General features: G+C 46.1%; 1 protein-coding gene across 1 annotated transcript; it reads left to right on the forward strand.

Annotated features, from left to right (window-relative positions):
• Nucleotides 1–887: 887 nt before the first annotated feature.
• Nucleotides 888–18,088, forward strand: LOC144251824 (PR domain zinc finger protein 8-like). Its single transcript, XM_077794533.1, has 3 exons — nt 888–1,048; nt 12,888–12,994; nt 16,458–18,088. Exons 1-3 carry the CDS (start codon nt 888–890, stop codon nt 18,086–18,088), a joined length of 1,899 nt encoding a protein of 632 aa, XP_077650659.1.
• Nucleotides 18,089–20,987: the final 2,899 nt, after the last annotated feature.

Here is a 20,987-nt window from a genome sequence, read left to right on the forward strand (position 1 = left end):
GCCACTGTCCATATGCCCAACCAGCTCTCCTTACACCTAGGAGGATATCTCCCTCAGAGATAGTATAGAACTGGAGTCCCTGAGTTCCCAAAACATCTCCCCTAGCCTCTTCCACACTCTTCCATGAGTTTGCTCCCTACCCCCACCCAGACTCAAGAAAGAGAATTTGTTTAAAAGGTTAAAGAAATAAAAACACTGAAAGGACCTGAAATTGAAGGAAGGGTAGATAGATACCACACTTCCCATCTCCCCCCACCCCACCCATTACTCTCTTCTTCCAAGCTAACCTGCTGCCCACACCCCACTCCCTTTGGCAGCATCCCTTGTTCTTTCTTTTTCCACAGTCCACTGGAAACTGGACAGTATTTACTCCCAAGGGTGATATTCTGCAGTGCCTGTCCCACGTCCTGGCTGAAGTAGTTTTCTTAGGTTGGAGGTGTCCAAAAATCCTTGCCGTTTGGAAAGGAATGTTTCCTGGAGTGGGATGGACAAGGTGGGAGGAAAGGGAAATGAGAAAACCGCTTCTGACCGACCAGGCATGCATGCGCCTGTAGGAGTGTTTCGGTTCTCCTCTCCCAGCGAGATCACCAATCCCAGAAAGAGATTAGCTGGGGACCTGGGGGAGGATGCCAAGCTGGTCTCCTGCACTTTCTCTCAACCTGGGAGTTGGGGCTGCCCCGGAATCCGGGGCCTTTGCGAGCGGCAGGCCTCTGCTCCTCCTCCGCAGGGGCCATACCCCTCACACACGCCCTCCCACGACACACACGCCATCAATCTAGCTGATAGGCGCCGCTCCCACGCGCACACCCCTGCCCCTCACACGAGGGGGCCCTGTCGCCAGGCCCCTTCCCAGGCACTCCCACCCCCGCCCGCTGCTGAGGCTCCAGATGGCGGCTTCTTGCGCTAGGCTCGCGGGCCCCCAGACGCCACCCGGCAGCAGCCAGCGGTCGCTCCCTCCCTCCCAGCTGCTGCGGCGGAGAGCCGGACCGCTTTGCAAGGCAGATGGGCTCCTCCGCAAGCTCGCATTGGGGCGGGAGTGTGGTCGCGGGTGGCGCGGGGATGCCTAGGGACCCGCGGGAGCTTCGCTCTGGGTAAAGGAGCCCTGCGGCCGCAGGTAAGGAAGCCGCAGAGAGCTGCTCAGGGAATAGATGGGGAAGCCTGACACTGGGGACTACCCCTACCTACCCCCACTGTCTCCCTTGTCCTTTTTTCCCCTTCCCAACCACTGAGCCAGGGTCAATTGCTGGACCAGAGCACCCACGCTACAGCAGGGAGCGGCTTCGCGGACGCCAGAAGGGGGCGCCCAGCACCCCAAAACCCGGGCAGGAGGCGACCTCTGCCTGGGCGTCCCGCCCAGCCAAAGGCTGCTTCAATCGGAAAGGTGCCCCCTTCTGCCTGAGAGCAGTAATGCCTACCGCCAGCCGCAACCACCTACTTGCCCATTTTTCTCCTCTCATCTCACTGCTCGCACTACCACCCTAGCGCTCGCTCTTTTTCAGAGTCTCTCTCTCCCTCTCCCTCTCCCTCTCCCTCTCCCTCTCCCTCTCCCTCTCCCTCTCTCTCTCTCTCTCTCCCTACCCTCATTCTTTCCTGGTTTTCTTCCTTCTCTATGATTTCCTCCTTGTATATTGTGTTTCCCCCTTGGGTTCCTACACCGATTCTGTGAGGTTTTATGTGCCCCTAAAAGGTGGCGTGGAGGTCATGTGTTTTAGGCTTCTCTCCCTAGGTGCCTCCCAAGCAGCCCTGAGGAAGGCAACTATCGGAAGTTGACGTCATTCTGTTCCGGGGACAGGAGACAGCAATAGTTTGCTATGTGAGTGAGTGATATGTTGGGGTGCGGCGCTTCCCCCAAAATACAGATCTATGGTCCCCTTATTGGACGGATGCATGAAGTTCAATAGCTTGGTACCCAGCCCTTACCTCCCATCAAAGTCAGGACACACGAGGGTATCCCTTTATACACATCCCAAAAGACCTAAGGTCAGCCTCCCCTATTGTCCTTAGTTTGCCTCTGAAGCAGCTACTCTCGGGGTTGGGAAGATGATCTGACGTTGCCTCTAATCTGCCAGCGTGCTGTCGCGTGCCCACTGTGCCCTCAGACAGGCTCCTGCTATGCCGCTATGGGGCTTTAGACCCCGCGAGTACGTTCCATAAGCTCCCAGAATAAATCCCCTCGGAAACATTAATCACAAGGACCAGAGGATGCAAAATGTGTGCCTGTGCGGTGTCTGCCTTTTAATCCCAAACGTAATTCTGGAAAACAGCATCAGACAAGGGCTCTATTAATCCCTTACAGGAGTCAATGCCATCACTGACCTACTAGACTTGTTTTCCTACAATTTCACAGAGTTAGCCTCTGTTAGAGGAAAGTGACAGGACAGGAGGAAACAGTGAGGAAACTCCTGGTACATTCGCTTAATAATAGAGTAGGGCACTCCTTACATGGCTCGGGCTCCTTAGTCTGGAGTCAAATTCGATGGGGTTGCCGGCGCTACTGCAGAGGTGGGGAGAGGGTTAGCTGGGCGTTAGACGCTGAGTGGGGTTGAGAGCAGAGTTGGAAAGGCATTTTCTCCCATTCTAAGGCTTGGGACCCAAAAGACCTCATTTGGGGGCTGTCCCTTTGGGATGATGTTAGGGCCAGAGGAGAGGCTCACCCGCAACACGGATGAATCAGTTTGCTATCCCCCCTCCCCGACCTGTTCCTCGCACTTGAGATTTCACTATCATGTCATTCAATTAATCATATTTCGCTTCTCCCATTTTATTCAAAACCGTCTTCCAGTTCCCTCATAATCGTAATTTGTGCCATTGCCTTTTATCTTTGATTAATTAAGAAGTTGAAAATGATAATGGAGGGTCGGGCCAATAAATTAGCTTTAGGAACAGAGGGACCGACGCCCAGAGCTGCCGCGTGGGTGGGCACTGCCCTATCAGGCTGGGGTGAGGGTGAAGGTGGGGTCCCCCGCCGGCCACAGCACAGGGAGGGGTGAAGGATGAGGCGCACCTTGCGAACTCAGTGGAGATACCCGCACTGAAGTAAATCCCGAAGGCGCAAGTAAAGACCTCTCTACTCACCAAGTGGAAGGATTGTTGGGATGCTTAGCTTTTCCGGTTTGAGTCTAGAAATAAAAAGAATTGGGGTGGGGTTGAGGGTACTCTTGTTTATTTTCAAAAAGGCCTCGCTATACTAAGTGGATGATTAGGTTTAAAGTGTGGGCCTTTACAAGGATTTGGATCCTTTTCCACCCCCAGTTCTAGTAAGTTAGATTTATTTATTTATTTATTTATTTATTTATTTATTTATTTATTTATTTAATTTTCTCCCTCCTCTACTTGCCTACTGGTTTGAAAGAGGGAGGAAGGAAAGGAGGAAAAGAGGGAGAATGTGTTTGAGAGATTCTAAGATCACATCAGTGGCCAAAGAGGAAAGCCCAATGGCGGGGTGGTTCAGGGGTTCCTCTTTTCTCCCTCCATGAAATCGATCATGCCTCCAGACCGCTGAAGGAGAGCACTTTGCCACTCTTCACAGCTTCCCTCCAGCCTCTTTAGCTTTCAATTGAAAACCAATTAAAGGTTTCTATAAATCTGTTAGAGCCCCTTTTATCTGGGGACCCCTGATGCATGCGATATTGCCCTTTAGATGCCTCTTCCGTGTTTTGTTTTACAATTGTTTTATCAATATAATGCGGCCTTTCTTTTCCTGTCTCTATAGATACAGATACACAAGGAAAACCAAAGCTATTCAGGCTCCTCATTTGTCCAGCAGCCTAACAGTGGTGCCCTTTCTGTGCGGCTGCTTTCCCTGCTTCAGGAGCAGCAGTTATGGTAGAAGCAGATGGCTACTGATTGGGGGAGCTTTGTGGCTCTAATGCTGAATACTTTATGGAAAAGGACTATATCATGCTTCGTTGGGCAGAGGAACAAGGGGATGAGATTTATGGCCAGGAAAAATAAATCTTTTTCCAAGTTGTGGCTCCTTCTCACCAGTGTCTCCTTTGCCCTGGGGGTCAAAGGCTGAGGAATTGGTTTTCATTTTATTTTATTCTTCTTTCTGTAACAGCACATTTTAGTCAGCGTCTGAAGGTAGAGCAGACTAAAAGCCAGAAGTTTTTAGAACACCCTCGGTGGTTGTTGCATCAGCATTCTCTGCCCTCAGGAAAAGAGCAGAAGGGTATGGTCTTAAATGCTCTTTGAGGCCATATTTTCCTGGACCTCTTGTTAGTTGCTGGGTAAAACATCGTCATCCATTATCCTATTATCAGTAAAGGGGAAAAAGGATGTTAAATGCTCCTATTCAAAAAGTTAGAGGAGGATACTGATGCTGAAGGAGAGGGGAAATGATGGGGCATATGGTGAAGCAGGCATGCTTCCCACTCTGAAAGCTCGGACCTCTGAGATGATTGAGGGATGCTTGTGAGCCTAACATGCTGAACTCCAAATTGAATTTTCAACTTATGGAGGCTATACAAAATCCAACCCTCTGTTGGAGGCCTAATCTCCCCCAAGATATGTCCATATCTTTTCCTCTCACCTGAGTTTCACTTCTCTTGTGTGAAGGTGTGCTCTGTCTACTGCTGAGATGTGTCTCTTCTCCATACACCCCTTCTCCTGCCCTCAGAACCTGTCCCCTTGAGGTCTTCCTCTCCCAGAGGCCATAATGTCATACAGAAGAGTTCCTAGCAGAGAGACCCACATGCCTACTGGCAGCTTGGCACCAAGAGATGGCAGCCAATTCCAACTCTGGCTTTCCCTTCCCACTCCAGACTCCTTGTCTCCTTGATTTTTGAAACGCCATTTTCAATCAAGAAACATTTGCTGAGCACCTTCCTATTCCAAGCCCCTCTCCCCTTCCTTTCCAATTCTTTTACCTTGCCCCTAGAAACTGAAGAGGAAATGCCAGGCTGACAGCTTCCCAAAAGGTCACCTAGTTTTCTGCCACAAAGAGCTTCCTCCCAACTCTTCAAACACTACCACCACAAATTCCAACATGCACCTTTGTATCTTGTTTCTCTCTAAAGAAGAGAAAAGGTGTAACAGGGGAGATAAGCCTTAAAAATAAAAGGCAGGCATTCAGGGGCTTTAAATGACTAACTTTGGGCTCTTCCTATGTGCTAGGCCAAATGCTGTGCCAGCCTTATAGCACTTCAGTCTTCTAATGACCATTTGACTTAAGTGCTACTATCATCACAAAGCCCTCTGCTTCACAGGAAAAGCAGTCCAGAGATGCTAACTAGAGTAAGTCACCCAGCTGGCACCTGAATCAAGGATTACTCCTGCAATATTCACTCTATGAGTTAGATGCTTTTACTAAGGACTTTACAAAGGAAGAAAACAAGTTCAGAGGGGTAAATGATTAACTCAAAAGACTCACAGCTTGTAGACTTCAGACCCGGAGTTCAAATGTTAACTGTTCAGAACCCCAAATTTCGCTTTCTAATATTACTACTTCTTGGATCCTTTAGAAGAAGGAGGTACTGGGAACCCACATCAGACAGTTTGTGACTGGGTCGCGGGGCAGGGCTGGAGATTTCACGGAGTCTGAGAATGGGGCGTGGGGGCTAAAGCAACTGGTCTGTTCCGGGCTGCGCCTGCGCAGAAAAAAGCGTGGGATTGGAAGACGCAGCTCTGCCAGGCTCCCGGGACTCTACTAGTCTAGGTCCGTGGATTCTGCTGCAGTGTTGCCAGTGTGGCCGGCGAGCTGGCGCGGGAGCGGAGCCTGAGAGTGGCCTCGCGAAAAAGTAGCCCTACTTGGGATCGAGTGAGAACCACGTGGCTGGCGAGCTAGGCCCCACTGCGGTCCCCCGCAGGTCCCCCTGTGTAGGGGAGGGCCGGAGCCGCCCACCCGGACCACAGGCCCGCTCCTTTGTGAGCTTCTGTTCTGAACCGCATCTTTTGAAGTCCCTGATTTTTGGCCACTGAGCTTGAGTTAACCAAGGTCGCGTTCACAAGTTTTTCATTCCACAAAGTCGCCCTGCATCAGGCCTTGCCATCCTGAGTTTCCAAAGCTGCAAATCGGGCGCCTCAAGGAGGCCTAAAGAAAGGACTCTAGAATGGGCATTGGGGGTGTGTTTGGGGAGAGAAGCCCTACCTCTATCTGCCAGGCCAGACCTTCAGAGCAAATTGGTTGCTCTTTCTTTAAGCCAGTGTGGGGTGGAGCGACGTGCAAGATAATGGCTAACTGCTCATTGGAACTTTGAAGTCTTTAAAGGTAGTAGAGATCCTGAACAGATTCCACCTGCCTACTTATCCACCAGTACCTCCATCTGATCTCCTAGCAACAAGGAGAACTCCTCAGCCTTCATTCGGTGAAGCTTTAAAAAGCTTCAATAAGCTTCTCCAATTTTCTAGTGAAAAAAAAAAAAGGGAAGGCAGTGAAGGTCTCTGTGCTTGCTAAGTTGCAACTCAGCCCTCACAATAACTTTATGAAGTGGTTTCCTTTATTGCCTTCAGTCCACATGTACAGCCTACATCAGTTAACTTCCCGTTAGGGGGTCTCCAGTCGAACCCAGGCAGTCCGGTTCCCTTGGTGGAGTCCTGGGGTGGCCTGCCGGAGCCTGAGTTGCTGGTCCTTTGGTCAGTACCCTAGACTTCTAACTAAGGAGAATGTTCATTAACAAAGGTATTGAGGCCTCCCTGGGATGCACAAGATTGAAATGAAAGTAACCCTGGCTCTTGGAAGTAATCCCTTACCATCTGCTTAGCAACTGGCTTTCCAAAACGCTCTCGCCCTGGTTGCCTTACTGAGTCCTCTCTGCGATGCTGGAGGCAGCGCTTGCCAACCTTAGTTCAACTGGAGGGAAATCAAAGCTGAGCTAGGTCACCGGCAGCCTAGCTAATAAGAGTCGGGACCGAGGACTAATGCTCTGCGAGAGGGACGTGGGTGACCAACCATGGAAAGTCATGGGCAGGGGCAGGTAAAGGGTAGAATTGGGGTGAAAGGCATTGGTGTTCTCTCAGACCCTGCCCTAGGAACGTCTTTCTGCGCAGAAAGTGATCGCCAAGGGGAGGCAAGTGTTGACACCCTAAGGAAGAGATACCTTAGAGAACATGGGAAACACGGCTGGCCCTTGGGGACTGAACTTCCTTCTTGCTTTGCATCTGGAATGCACTGCGTGCACCACGTGGCCTTCACCTGCCTTGAGTTCACGGTTTGCCCATGCTGTTTCTGTAAGGTGATTTCCGCAGCTGATGGGGGCTAGTCCAACCTGGGTCACATTCCAAATCGGTGCTCTGCATTCTTTGGCAAATGAACACCAATGTACTGGAAGTGATGTGTGCCCTTCAAGGTACTGCCAGATGCCTTGTCTCTCTTAGAGAGACCTGTTTGCCTACTTTGAAGCCCTGCATTTGGCCATGTATTCTTAGTTCTGTCGCAGGGCATTTTACTGAGACATAGGCACCATGGAATTCAGGCATCAGAAATTGCCCAGTCTAGCAGTTCTTGCCTTGCTACCCAAACTTTAGGCTCCACTCAGCTGTTAGGGGTCTTGGAGACAGAGCAGTTAATTCAGTCCCCCAGACAAGAAATGGGACCTGCTGCACTCTGAGAGCAGTCGCTTTTTCTCTGGGATATTTTCACAAGTTCAGGGGAACCCCAGCCTCTTATCTGGAAAGATTAATTTCCTAGGGCCTAGATAAACTCTAGATTATGCTTGAGGGGCATCTGTTCATACACACATAAGGTGTTAGACAGTAAAATTATACTCAATATATTCTTTATACTCTATCCACTTGCCTTTCCAGGACCCTTTGCTCTACCATGTTACTTCACACAAACTAGTTTCTCAAAACCATCTCACATGAAAACAGGAGCACTAGCTACTTTTTGAACATGCAGCCAAGGAAAATTACAGTCCTGATATTTCTTTTTCTTAAAGACTACCTTTGACAATATTTACCTCTAGATGTCACGGACATGCTCATGTGAACACACAAGACTATATCTTCTCAAGTACAATGCTATTTGTATTTAAATTGAGTTCTAGGCCTAGAAAATATCAATATCCTGGTCACTATATTTAGTGTGTTTATTCTTAGGAATTTATGAAGGATTTAATTGGAAATTCTGGATAGTATTCATTTTAAATCACAGTTTTTTCTTAAAATATTAGAGATTATGAATTATATCTTAGTTATGTTATTATATATTATATTCAACAGTGTGGTAAGTAGCTTTTCACTCAAGTTCAAGAGAACAAATATAAGTTTTGATCCTTCCTGTCAACTAGTTCCTCCCCTTGGTAATGTACGTCCAGTATTGTTTATAGACTTTATGATGTTACAATTGTTTGTGACAAGTTGATCTTTGAATTCTTTAGAAGACTACTTCTCCAAGTATTAGCAATGAAAAAAGACTCACACTGGTAGTTTTAAGTGCTTTTGAAAAATCTGATGAAAGCAGTAGGCTTTCTATATAATGTTTAGGGAGAGATTCTCTACTGATGCTAACTTATGAAACACCCACAATTCATTTGAACTGAAATTATGAAAGATGGTCTTCATTCAAATAGATTAATTGGCATTATAAACAGGGAAGCAATTTGGGTGTCTGGATATTTCCAAAGCAATGTAAATTATCATAGTTGTGGTTACTAGGTCATATCACTTTCTGTCTCCTCAGGTCTCAGGGAAGTATGCCATGGGTACATCCAAGCCAAAAAGGCCTGAGCATGTGTTCCCTTTGCCTAGACCCCTTCCCCAGGAAAGCAAAGCTTTCTGCCCCCTCATTGCCAGCAACCTGATTTCTCACAGTCAAAGTGCACAACTCAGAAGGCCAGTTGGAATATAATGATAGGGAAGAGTCTGCCCAGGAAGTACACACTGCCTGTAAATCAGTGCCTCTCTTATTAACTCAGGAATTATACCAAACCTAAATTGGAGAAGAAAAGGGATGAAACTCAAGTGCTGAATTTGGGGATAATGTTCTTTCTTCCTGGTTGAGTGAGGAAATTTAATGTATAGCCTCTCATTTTGGTGTCATTCTCAAGGCCTATGGTCAGTCTTCTCAAAAATCTCATTTGATACTTCTAGACACCCCCAGGATCCCTTTGTATGGAAAACCTGGACCAGAGAGTGAGGAGGCTTGATGTGACTGATTGACTGACTGACTGACCGACTATGAGACTATGACTTGGCTCTATTTCCTCCCCATAACCCTGTTCTGAGATCTGCTCAATGTCTGTGGTGTCTGAGTCTGAGAAGAGTTTTTGAATGTGTGAGACTGACAGAAAACCAGCTGTTCCTTGCTATATCTCTAGACATTTATCTTAGGGAGGGGCATAAAAGCTAGGATACTCTAGCAGATCAGGATATTTGATTTGCTTCAGAAATCACACATAGATGAGCATGAGGCATTGATTTCAGATCTGTAGTAGATCACTTTAGTTTGTTAGCTCTTCTGAAAGTCATACACTGAAGCCATTGAGCCAGTCGACTACAAGTCAGATCCAGTAGAGGTTAACAGGAGAGGGCAATACAAAACTTTCAATGATGAACTACAAAAGAAGTGTAAATGGAATTATCATTCCTCACAGAGAAAGATTGTAAACTTGAGAAAGGGAGATTTTTAATCATGATGATAATACTAGTGGTATCATCATCAGCATTAAAACAGTAGTGTTTATTGAGAAGCAGACAAAAGTGAAACCAGAATCATGATTTCTACAGTCAGAATTGAAGACCTTCTTCAAGGCTACAGAATTATCCACTCCTGAGTCTCTGGCTTTCTCAGGACCAGCCTGGGTAACATCCACTCATTTATCACCCAGTGAACCAACCCTGATACTTGGTGTAATGACCAGACCTAAACAGAGCTTGTCATGTATACTTATAAAAATATAGGGTGCCCCGCTCATTCCCTATAAACCCTTCTGTAGTTCAGCAGCAGCTCTTCTTTACTCATCAAGATATAATAAAGAAATAATCAGATTAAGATACTCCCTCCCTCTCTCTTTTTTTTTTTTTTTGAGTGTGTGGTGCTGGGGATTGAACCCAAGGCCTTGTGCATGCAAGGCAAGCTATATCCCCAGCTCCCCACTTTCCCTTCTTAAACTCCCAATTATCATTCTCCTGACAAAAAGCAAAAGAAATGAGTTAACAATCCTCTGAACAACACTTTTGGCACAAGACTGGTGGTTTTTCCCTACCCACCAAACCATTATTTCTGTTTCCCCTTCATGTACAAGTAATCAGTCAAGTTTATCCCTTAGAAAGTTCCTTATTCTGGATGTCAGGGTTAGGTAATGCAATACTTCTCCATGAAGTTCCATTCTCTGTCTCCCACAACTCCCAATAGCCCCATGCACAGACCTCTCTGTGGGAAATTAATAAACTTAGGGAAGAGCTGCCACCATCTGCTTCATCTGCTTCATTGGCATCCTCTTGTCTTCAAGTGCAATTTTCTTTTCACTATGAATTGCCACACTTTTGACAAGCAAACCTTTGCTGGCGTATTGCTTTGGAAAAATAATTAGAAGGGATGAACTGGGACCTGGAATAGGAAAACAATGTGTTTTCATTCTTATAGGATAATAATCTTCAAAGTAAGATTATTTGCAGGGTTATTTTTACTTGTTTCCTATTACAGAAGTTAAGATACTTTCTGAACCCTGGAAGAGAAAGAGCATTCTTCTTCTGATATTCACTAAGAATCAGATTTCCTTTCTCAGTCATTCTCCACCCTCTCATTTAAATCATAAAAGGCACCACTTCAGAATCATTCATCAACTTCTCTCCAGAATTCTCTTCCCAACAACACTGCAGTTGTCTACATGTGTATTTTTACCATGATTACAAGAAGTCTTGCTAAAGCAGAATAAGGTGAGCATACTCTTCATTGTCATTCTTCTAACCACTTAATTGGAAATAAAATCCCAGGGAAAAGAGCTCCAAATGTATGCATAAACCCATCATTCCGTGTCAATTACATAAAACTATTGACTGAGGTATATTTTTATGGTACTGTCTGAGACTGAATAGATTCCTCAACCCTTCATTTAGTATCACTGTATTCCAGTAAGTGATTTCAAAGTAGTTTATGCACCATTCTAACCTGTTCTAACCTGTGAAGTTCTAGAGAAATAAAAATAATTTGTGATTTTTTAAATCTACTATTAATGATTGTCATTTACACCATTTATATTACCATGTAAAATGTGTACTACTTAAAATACTGGAAAACTCTCCAAGCATGAATTTCTTACCCATATTTGATTTTTATTTCTGTTGTTAAGTTAGTCATTTGGTCCATAAAACAAAGAGTTGGTTGGATCCATATAATGTGAGGATTTTTTTAAAAAGCAGGAGAAGGAATCTAATTTAGCCCCCTCCAAAACAAAAGAAAGAAAGAAAAAGAAAAGAAAGAAAGAGAAAAAGAAAAAGAAACTGAGATGAAACATCTGAAGGCCAGATTCTCAATAAACCTCTCCTTTCTCTGATGTATACAATTGTAGTCCTTTTCTAGCTTGAGATTTAAAGGTCAAGTTTACCCACCCCCATTTTAAGTACCAGAAACACTCTTTGTATTATACAAACTGGAGACAAGGTCTCATATGTAAAAGAGACATAGTTTAAAGTAGAAAGGAGAAATTCTCTATATTTAAGAAAAAAATCAAGGTGCAAGAAAAATGTCTTCCATTTAGAGCTTCTTTTCTAAATGCCCATCTTCTGGAGTGGATGCTTTTACATTTACTGTGTGTGATAGGATTACAAAAGTGGCTTGCATGGACAGATGACTTTTTTTCTGAAAAAGACAAACTGTGTGTTTTCTAAAGAATAGCTAAAACAGGCACAAAGAAGTGTTCTATTCCTCTGATTAATGGAATTAAATTCCTGAACACCACCCTCACACCACCCCAGCACACGCTGTATCTTGCTGTGATTTCTGCAGGACTGTACTTCTGTTTTGGCTACTTTTGAGTCTTAACTTGCTGTCCTTTTTCTCCTGTTCTTTCTTTTTCTTCTCTTCTCTCATTTCACTTAAGAATCTTGCCACTATTCTTCAGTCTTGAGTGTTTTTCCCTAGATGTTTGAAGCAATCTTTTCAACATTTGTAACTCTCTCACCGGTCCTTTAAAGAAATTATTTGGATGGGGAGAGGACAGTTGAATATGAGACATGATGGAGCAGCCATCAAGATAACTAAATACAGCTGCAGATTTTCATATGCAGACATGCTAGCCTTCATTGTACTGAGCCTCTGTTATTAGGGGTCACTCAGCCAAACTACTTAAAACTGCATATATTTGCATAAGAGAAATGACACCTTAAGATGAAAAAAAAACCCTGAAGTTCTAGAAGTTTTCTTTGAACAATCAGTAGCTAACCTGCAAGTGAAGGGAAAATTCTGCCCTTTCTCCCATATATGGAGATTTTTGTAGCCCTTTCCTTATTGGGTCCCACCTTAATCTAGGTAGAGGCTTTGTCTGATCTGAAGGACTGCAAACTTGTGTGGGGTGCTGACCAGGTAAGATAAACTGGGAGAAGAGACCCTATGGAAATGAACTCATTGGGAAATTACCCTACACTTCACTTCTGCTTTGCAAGATCCTTCCATCTCCTGCCTCAATGGAGGGCAGGCGCCTGCAAGGAAAGACATTCAGTGCCTTGTTGACCCCTGGGTTATAGGGAGAGGTCTCAGAGCTGTGAATGGATCCAACTAACACAGTAAGAGGCTTTTTGCCAACCCCTATTATTATTATTTCAACCCCAGGGGTGGGAGCCTGACTGAGATTGTCTCCTCTTCAAATCGTGGTTCTGCCTCTTGCCCTTTAGCCGGCTACACAATCCGATTTATCCTAAAGCTGACAGATTGCCCACTTCAATGTAGTGATAGTGTGGGTGGGAATTGAGGGATCAGCTATACCACCCAAAGGTCTTTCTTCCCTTAGGAGTAGAGAGCTGAACAGTGAAAAGGAGCCCGAAGGCCCCTGCGAAATTGTCAACTTTCAGGCTGTTAAAGACCTCAAGTCATTAGCATCAGCTGCTGCACTAAAGGGTAAGTCAGAGCCTCTAAGTAGCTTAGAGCACAAACGAGGCTCCGGAGAAGGCCTAGGCAACTCCATCCACTCCTCCATCATCGACTGGACGTGAAAAAGCTCTTTGGAGTCCATCTCGGTAATAATTTTTACTCTAAATAATTCCCACATCGACGTCTTACAGTACTGGCTACTCCCATTACGGGACCCCTCGGGACTACTCAGAACCCATAACACAGAGGGTGTAAATGCAGAAACATCTTGTCTGGTAACTTGGGCTCTTCCCGTGAATGTCCTCCCGTCCCTGCCCAGGTACCAGTGTACTGGGACCCGAAGACCAGTATAAGTACCCTTTGGAGGTCTTGCGACATCCCCACTTTATCCCCTTACCCATCTCCTGGGCCACGGGAAGCTTAAGCCAAGTATTCACCCAAGTACGGCCCTTTCCAATTTTGCAGGGGAGGGATTAGTAGTGTGAGCACTTGTAAAGACAGCTCCCACCCCACCCCCACCCCCATTTTATCACCCCCCCCCACAGGCAATAGTTTCGCAAATCAGCGGCAGCTCAGTGGCCCAGAATCCCTCCTGAATAATCCCACCACCCTCCCTGGTCCACAGAACTCAAACTCTGGAGATACATGGGCGGGGTCCACGCACATGCTACATGTCCAGCTCTCTGACCTAGGTCCCCCAAACTCCCAGCAAAACGGAAAAAGCCGGTCTACAGTCTTTTGGATACCTTTCTTTCCGATCCTGAAACTGATTTCCCCCTCCTAGCAATACCAGAGGGCCCAAGCTTTTAGGTAGAGTTGGACCCGCCGCTCTTGAAGAAGCGTTGCCACTCCGGAAGGTGCTCTGGATTCTTGAGGCACGGGGCAGACTCCGGAGAAGGCTTCCAGGCAGGCGGCGCCGGAGGGAGCGCCCAGCCCAGCAAAGAGTTAAAGGGAGGGGACGTGGGCTGTCACGCGTTATTGGGCAGATTATGTGCAGCAAACAAAAAGTGTGTGTCTGCCTGCCAGTCAGTCACTGCATCGGGTCCATCTGTACAACTCTCTCCGTTTCTCTCTCTCTCTCTCTCTCTCTCTCTCTCTCTCTCTCTCTCTCTCTCCTCTTACCCTCCCCTCATCTTTCTCTCCCCATCTCTCCATCTCTCCTCTCTTTAGGAAGAGCCTACACGACTGCAACACCAACACCTCTTGACATGGAAATACACTGATACAATAGGCAAAAAGAAACACTGGGTTGCATCTTCCCGGTCCAGGTGGCCTTATTTGGGCGATTAGATTCTGACCTTATTCCTGGTAAGTCTATTTGCATTGATGTGGGAGGGGGATGGGAGAAGGCAGGTTTGGTGGGAAGAGTGGAAATTTTTGTCCTCTTCTCCTGGTTTTCTAGAAGAGCAGGGGAAAATGATTATTAAGGGGATCTCTACTGCCAATAAGATTATACAAAGGGAGGAGCTGTTGGGGAGCACTGTGCCCGAGAAGCAAGGGACTGGATAGAGCGCGGCAGCCAGACAATGCCTGCCTAGAGGGGAGGGCGAGCGACCGGCAGCAGCGACCAGCTTTCAGCTAGTCCTGCCGGCTCTGGGGAGGATCCCCCTGGTGGATGAGAACCCTGGGCCTAGAGCAGGACGCAGAGCTGTGAAAGGTTGGGTCGCAAAGGCGACTGCGCGCGGGTTAGCGAGCCCAGGCTCTTGCCCACGGGTTATTGTGACCGGCTTGAGGCTCGTGGAGGCTGTGGTGGCTAAGCTGACGGCTATTAGCGCGGCATAGCGAGGACCTTTTCACCGTATTGTTAGGTAGAACTGCATTTTATTGACTGCGTCCCTTCTGTTGCCCGAAGTGGCGGGCGACCTCCAGGCACAATGAAACGCTTGTGTGAAAGAGACTTTTAAAATAAGAGAAAAATTAGAACATAAAACGCTAAACTAGAAGAAATTGAGAAAGGGAAAATAGGATTCGCTTGAAAAGTTGATAAGTCCTTTTTTAAAAAAATGCATTTTAATTTGCAATTGGACATGAGGAAGGCTACCTCGTGTGGGCTTAAAAATGCACGGGGATAAATTGTGTAGCACAATAAAATTTGTGCTTTATGGGTATTTTCTTTATTTCTGCTGTCTGGTAGATACAGACCAGCACTTGCCATTTGGGGAATACGGGAAAAAGGCTGACCAAAGTTTTAGGCTCCGCTAGCTGAAAAGGAAGACGATGAAAAAGACACTACTTTGTCATCACATTTGAAAGACTAATTGGTTAATAGACATTAAGATAAAAATAGACTTTGCTAATATTATTACCTAAAGTATAGCTTTGCAGGAAAAAAATGAGGTCTACTCTTTCCCGCTACTTAAATTATACAAAATATAAAGAGATCGTTGCCAAGGGTGGGGGAAAAACTACCTTTAGATTAGGAGAAAACCAACTTGGAGAAATATTTTGACTAGTCATAAAGAGCAAACAATGCAGCTACTTCAGAATTAGTTTAAAATTTTTAAATATCTGGAGTTTTTTTTTCTTTTAAGTGATAAGCCTTGTAGGGGGTGTCTAGTGACAGAGGAAGGGAAATGTCCCTTTATGACAGCTTAATAGAGAACCTTCCATTGGGGCTTTACTTTCTAAACTGCTGCGGATTAAACAGCTGGAGAGCCCACTGAGGACTATTCAAGCAGGGCTGCCCCCTCTTGGCCAAACAGGGTCATATCTGGGGAAAAAAGAATTCACCAGTCATTACAAACGGTATTTCAGACAGGGGACACCTCAGACTTGCCCTGTACCTCCTCACTTCATGGGCCACAGGAAACTCAATACACCCTCTTGTATAACAAGGTAACTGGGATTCACCCTCATCCATAAATAAGCATGTCGAGAAAAAATAATTACCTCTGCTTGCTGCCTTTAATTAAAGCCTCGGAGGGACAGTGTTGGATTATGGTAATGAGCAGACATACGTCCCTTTTTGTAGGCTGCAGAGAAAGGTTAGCTGACACGGAATTAGTGGCCCTGACACTCCACTTGAAATCCATTCGCCATGCTCCGCTGTCTCCGCCTGCTTGCTAATGCTGCTTCCCTCTTTGGAAGAAAAGGAAAAAAACAGCTCTTAGACACTCAGTTCAATATATAGAAAGATAAGATCTTTTCTTCAAGGGTTAAGTTTCTTTCACTTAAGAAATTTGATATAGGTTGGTTTTAAAAAATGTTTTTCTTTCCTTATCTTCACCCCAAACTCCATCTATTGCCAAAGTACTGCACAAATAAATGATCTAGTCTTTCCTAGCTCTTTCTTTTCTTTTCTGAATCTCCTATCATTCTGTTTGATTACTGTACTCCCCCAAATCAGGAGGCAAAGTTAGATAAGGTTCAGATGGTGTATTCTTTTTCTCGGGCACTCAGACCCTGAAAGATAAAAGTGGATTTGTGAAGGGGATGATGGCAAAGTGGCCTGCGAGAGATGCTGTGTGTGTGGTGTTTGCTCACTAAGCAGGGTCGTCCCCTTACACATGCCTGGAATGCAGCCAACGATTCCAGTTTGAGTTCCCCTACGTAGCGCATCTGCGTTTCCGCTGCCCCAAGAGACTTCACAGCTCTGATCTGAGTCCCCACGACGAACAAAGCGGCGGTGTGGGCACCAAATACCACGGGGGCGGAGGAGGCGGTAAAGACCACCACCAGCAGCAGCAACAGGAGACGCCATTGGGTCCGGGTCCCAAATTCTGCAAGGCTGGCCCCATCCATCATTACCCGGCTCCCTCTCCGGACAGCAGCAACCCACCCGCCGCCGCCGGTGGCAGCAGCGCAAAGCCATCCACAGACTTTCACAACCTGGCCCGGGAACTGGAAAATTCCCAGGGAGGCACCAGCTGCTCCCTGGCCCAAAGTCTCAGCAGCAGCAGCAGCAGCAGCAGCAGCAGCGGCAGTGCCGGCCACCAGGAGGCGGAGCTGAGTCCCGATGGCATCGCCACGGGCGTCTGCAAAGGGAAGAGGAAATTCCCAGAGGAGGCTGTGGAGGGCGGCGGAGGCGGTGGGGCCGGGCTGGTGGGGGGCCGGGCGCGCTTCGCCCAGCGGCCCCTGCCAGCCTCCAAGGAGGATTTGGTTTGCACGCCGCAGCAGTACCGCGCTTCTGGCAGCTACTTCAGCCTGGAAGAAAACGGCCGCCTCTTCGCGCCACCCAGCCCCGAGACCGGAGAGGCGAAGCGCAGCGCCTTCGTGGAGGTGAAGAAGGCTGGCCGAGGGGCGGGCCTGCAGGAGGAGGCGACTGTGGATGGTGGGAGCACCACTGCCGAGGATCACGACGCAGGTGGTGGCTGCCACTCTTCCACGCCAGCGGCTGCGTCTCCTGCAGGCGCAGAGAAGCTGCTGGACCCGCGGCCCGGGGGCCCGTTGCCCAGCAGGCTGGAGGGCGGTAGTCCCGCGCGGGGCAGCGCCTTCACTTCGGTGCCACAGCTGGGCGGTTCCGGAGGCACCGGCGCAGGGGGCGGCGCGGGGTCAGCAGGTTCAGGTAGTGCGGGCAGTGGCCAGGGCTCAGCATCCGACGAACGCAAAAGCGCCTTCTCGCAGCCGGCGCGCTCCTTCTCACAGCTGTCCCCGCTAGTGCTGGGCCAGAAGTTGGGCGCGCTCGAGCCTTGCCATCCTGGCGACGGCGTGGGTCCCACCAGACTCTACCCGGCCGCTGCTGACCCTCTGGCAGTGAAGCTCCAGGGGGCCGCGGACCTGAACGGAGGTTGCAGGGCCCTGCAGACTGGCGGTGGCAGCCTGCCCAAGCAGAGCCCCTTCCTCTATGCCACTGCCTTCTGGCCCAAGAGCTCGGCGGCGGCTGCAGCTGCGGCTGCAGCAGCCGCTGGGCCCCTGCAATTGCAGCTGCCATCGGCGCTCACGCTGCTGCCGCCCTCCTTCACCTCGCTGTGTCTGCCCGCGCAGAACTGGTGCGCCAAGTGCAACGCCTCTTTCCGCATGACCTCCGACCTAATGTACCACATGAGGTCGCACCACCAAAAGGAGTATGCGATGGAGCCCTTGGCGAAGCCGCGGCGGGAGGAGAAACTCAAGTGCCCCATTTGCAATGAGTCCTTCAGGGAGCGCCACCACCTGTCTAGGCACATGACCTCACACAATTGACACGGAAAGGACCTCAGCTTTCCCGGCGCTGGCGAGCAGTCTAGCCACCTGCGGGAGTACACGGGAGGACATCCACCACTTCCTTGTGCCCCCAAACACTGCACCAACATACAAGGGCACACACAAATGTGCCCCAACCCCAGGAGCCTTCTTATTCAGTGTTTACCCGAGACACACCACACACACACACACACACACACACACACACACACACACACGATGGTGGATTTTTGATGGAGGGGTTTTTCTTTTGAATGCACGCATTTTCACTTTCCCAAAAACAAAAATACATTTTTAAAAATGTCATATATTGCAACATATTGATGCATTTGTCATACGTTTCTACTTAAATTATTAAGCACTTACGGTTTAGATGTAATAATTATATGTAAGGGCAAAATTTATTTTAGATACAAAGTAATGGAGGAGGATGAAATGCTTTCTGCATTTCTTGATGACAGCTTGTGTTCTTACAAAAGTAAACAAAATGGATAAAAAGGGGGTCACCATTCAATTTAAGTTTCCAGGGGAAAGTGCATGTATCATGAAATGATTATGGGCTTCAATGAAGAATGTCATCAATTGTGTAAATATGTATTTCCTTTTAATACAAAGTGTAATTTTGTGCCAGTGAAATGGAGTCTGAATAGTTATGTGTTTCTTTTATCCCTGAAAAGATTTATTAAACTTTATGGTTTATCCGGGTATGTTGGATGCTTTGACAATAAATGACTATTTTCTTCAAAGCAACTATTTGGAAAGTTTTTAACATTCTTTAGTAGTTAAGTACTATGCTTTTGAATAAATGCCATTTATTTTCATTGACTGAAAAGAGGGAAAGAGGTAGCAGAAGAGAGGGATAATAGCCTTTTCCCATTTGAATTTATTTACTGTAAGTTGAGTCTAAAAGAAGATAAGTTATGATTATCACTTGGGAAATATTTAGCTGCAAAGTTTTGGGCTTCTTGAGCAAAGAACTCATTTAGACAAAATGCCCTATGCAACTAACCTGTCACTGGGATGTCTGCATTCTTTTCAAGGCAGGGTAAAGAGCATATTTATAAATGCTGGGAGGTAATTTTCAGAACTGTATGTGGGAAAACAGATGAAAGGCCCACTTTAGGTTCTAGTAGTGATTCCTATGTGGAAGACTATGGTATACTCCAAAACCCTTCAATCCTTTGATATCTATTAAGAGGCCCTGGTACAAAGTTTCTCTAGAAATCACAATGAAAAGATCCTGGTTTGAGTCCATGTATTGCAGGACCCAGTTTTCCTTCTAAAGACTTCACCATCCACACAGCTTATGGAAACAACAAGCAAACAAAAAACTGGTCCTGAAACATTCTCATACAGAAGAAATGATAATACTTCTCCTTTTCCTGTATGAAAAGTTCCTCTTCACTTGTATGCTGAGAATATTCTTAGTTAAATGGAAACGTATTTGTGTGAGTGGTATATCCAGTAACTATTAGACACAAAACCAAATGAACAATGATCCCTTAGGTCTTATGGTAGTTTGCTCATAATCTATTGGCATCCCCAAAGACTCTATGTTTCTTTGATTTTTCAGTACAAATTAACAAATCTATGTATTAAAACCTTTCAGCTGCTTCCGTAGTTTAAATCCCCAGCAGAGTATGGGTGCTCATCATGAGTGGCTCTTGGAAGGTCATATATAAGCTGCAATTCCTCTTCCATTAAAGAAAGCATCTCTCATAAAGTGTTTTCTTCATTTGCCTCTGGAACGCCCATCTCTGAGAACTCCCCTGCCTTCACTGGTTGCAGCTTTTCAGTTTCCTTTGTTCTTTCTTTTTATCTCACTTTAACTTTGAAATGTTCCACTTTCACATCTAGTTCTATTTCCACTTTCTAATCTAGTTCTATACATTGAAACATCATTCACAGACTGATAACTCACAGATGGTTAAACCAGCTTGGACCAATGTCCTAAAGTCCAGATACATCTACGTCCAACTCTTATTTGACATCTTACTTAGTTGTGTCATAGACAATTAAAAATTTACATGACCTAGACACAGTTATAGTTCTATTAAATCTTTTAAAATATACAAGTTCCCTTTTACTTTTTCCCTTACAATTAATTCATGAAGAAACTGGAAAATTTGTCTTATAAAATACCTGACATTCTATATTCTCCTTATTGCATTACTGTTGTATCAATAAATCATGGCTAATAAATCACCATTATTTTCTGTAATCTGGCAGTTAGATCTCTAGGGACTTGATCAGAATTTTTCATAGGTGGTATTGTGAACACCCCTGAGTGTGGTTGTCTCCTTTAAGAATAACAGTGATATCTATGGTCACTGTTGTGATCCACTATTTCCTTAGATGTTAAAAAAATGGTTATAGCTTTTACTCTAATATTTCTTCTTCTTATTCAGTTAGCTGGAATATTTCTATCTATTCTGTATTTACTCCAAGGTATAGAGCTTAAGTCAAAGGTGTAAATGCAGAAAATTTATAGATAGTGATTCTGGGAAACAGGATTGGGAAGAATTTAAAAAGGGAGAAGAAAAAGTCAATACAATGGTGTGTTGAATTGCTCACCCACTGTAGGCAATTAAGATTACAATAACACTGGGATTTCCTGAGTAGCAGGATATAATGTGCTTCACAAATTTTTTTGTCAAGCACAGGACAGGCAAATCTGTCCCCTAGTTCTGGTCTCTCACTAGCCCATTGCTGATCCATGGAGTATTAACTGCTTTCCATTTCTAGGGTGTATACTCAATGTACTGAATAAGTTTCGTCGAGTGGTCCACACTAAAATGACTGAAGCCCCTCAGAGCAGAAAGAATAAGACACTCTGGGCACAGTGGCACACACCTGTACTCACAATGGTTCAGAAGGCCGAGGCAGGAGGATCACAAGT

The sequence above is a fragment of the Urocitellus parryii genome, unplaced genomic scaffold, assembly GCF_045843805.1.
Source record: "Urocitellus parryii isolate mUroPar1 unplaced genomic scaffold, mUroPar1.hap1 Scaffold_233, whole genome shotgun sequence".
Lineage (NCBI taxonomy): Eukaryota > Metazoa > Chordata > Mammalia > Rodentia > Sciuridae > Urocitellus > Urocitellus parryii.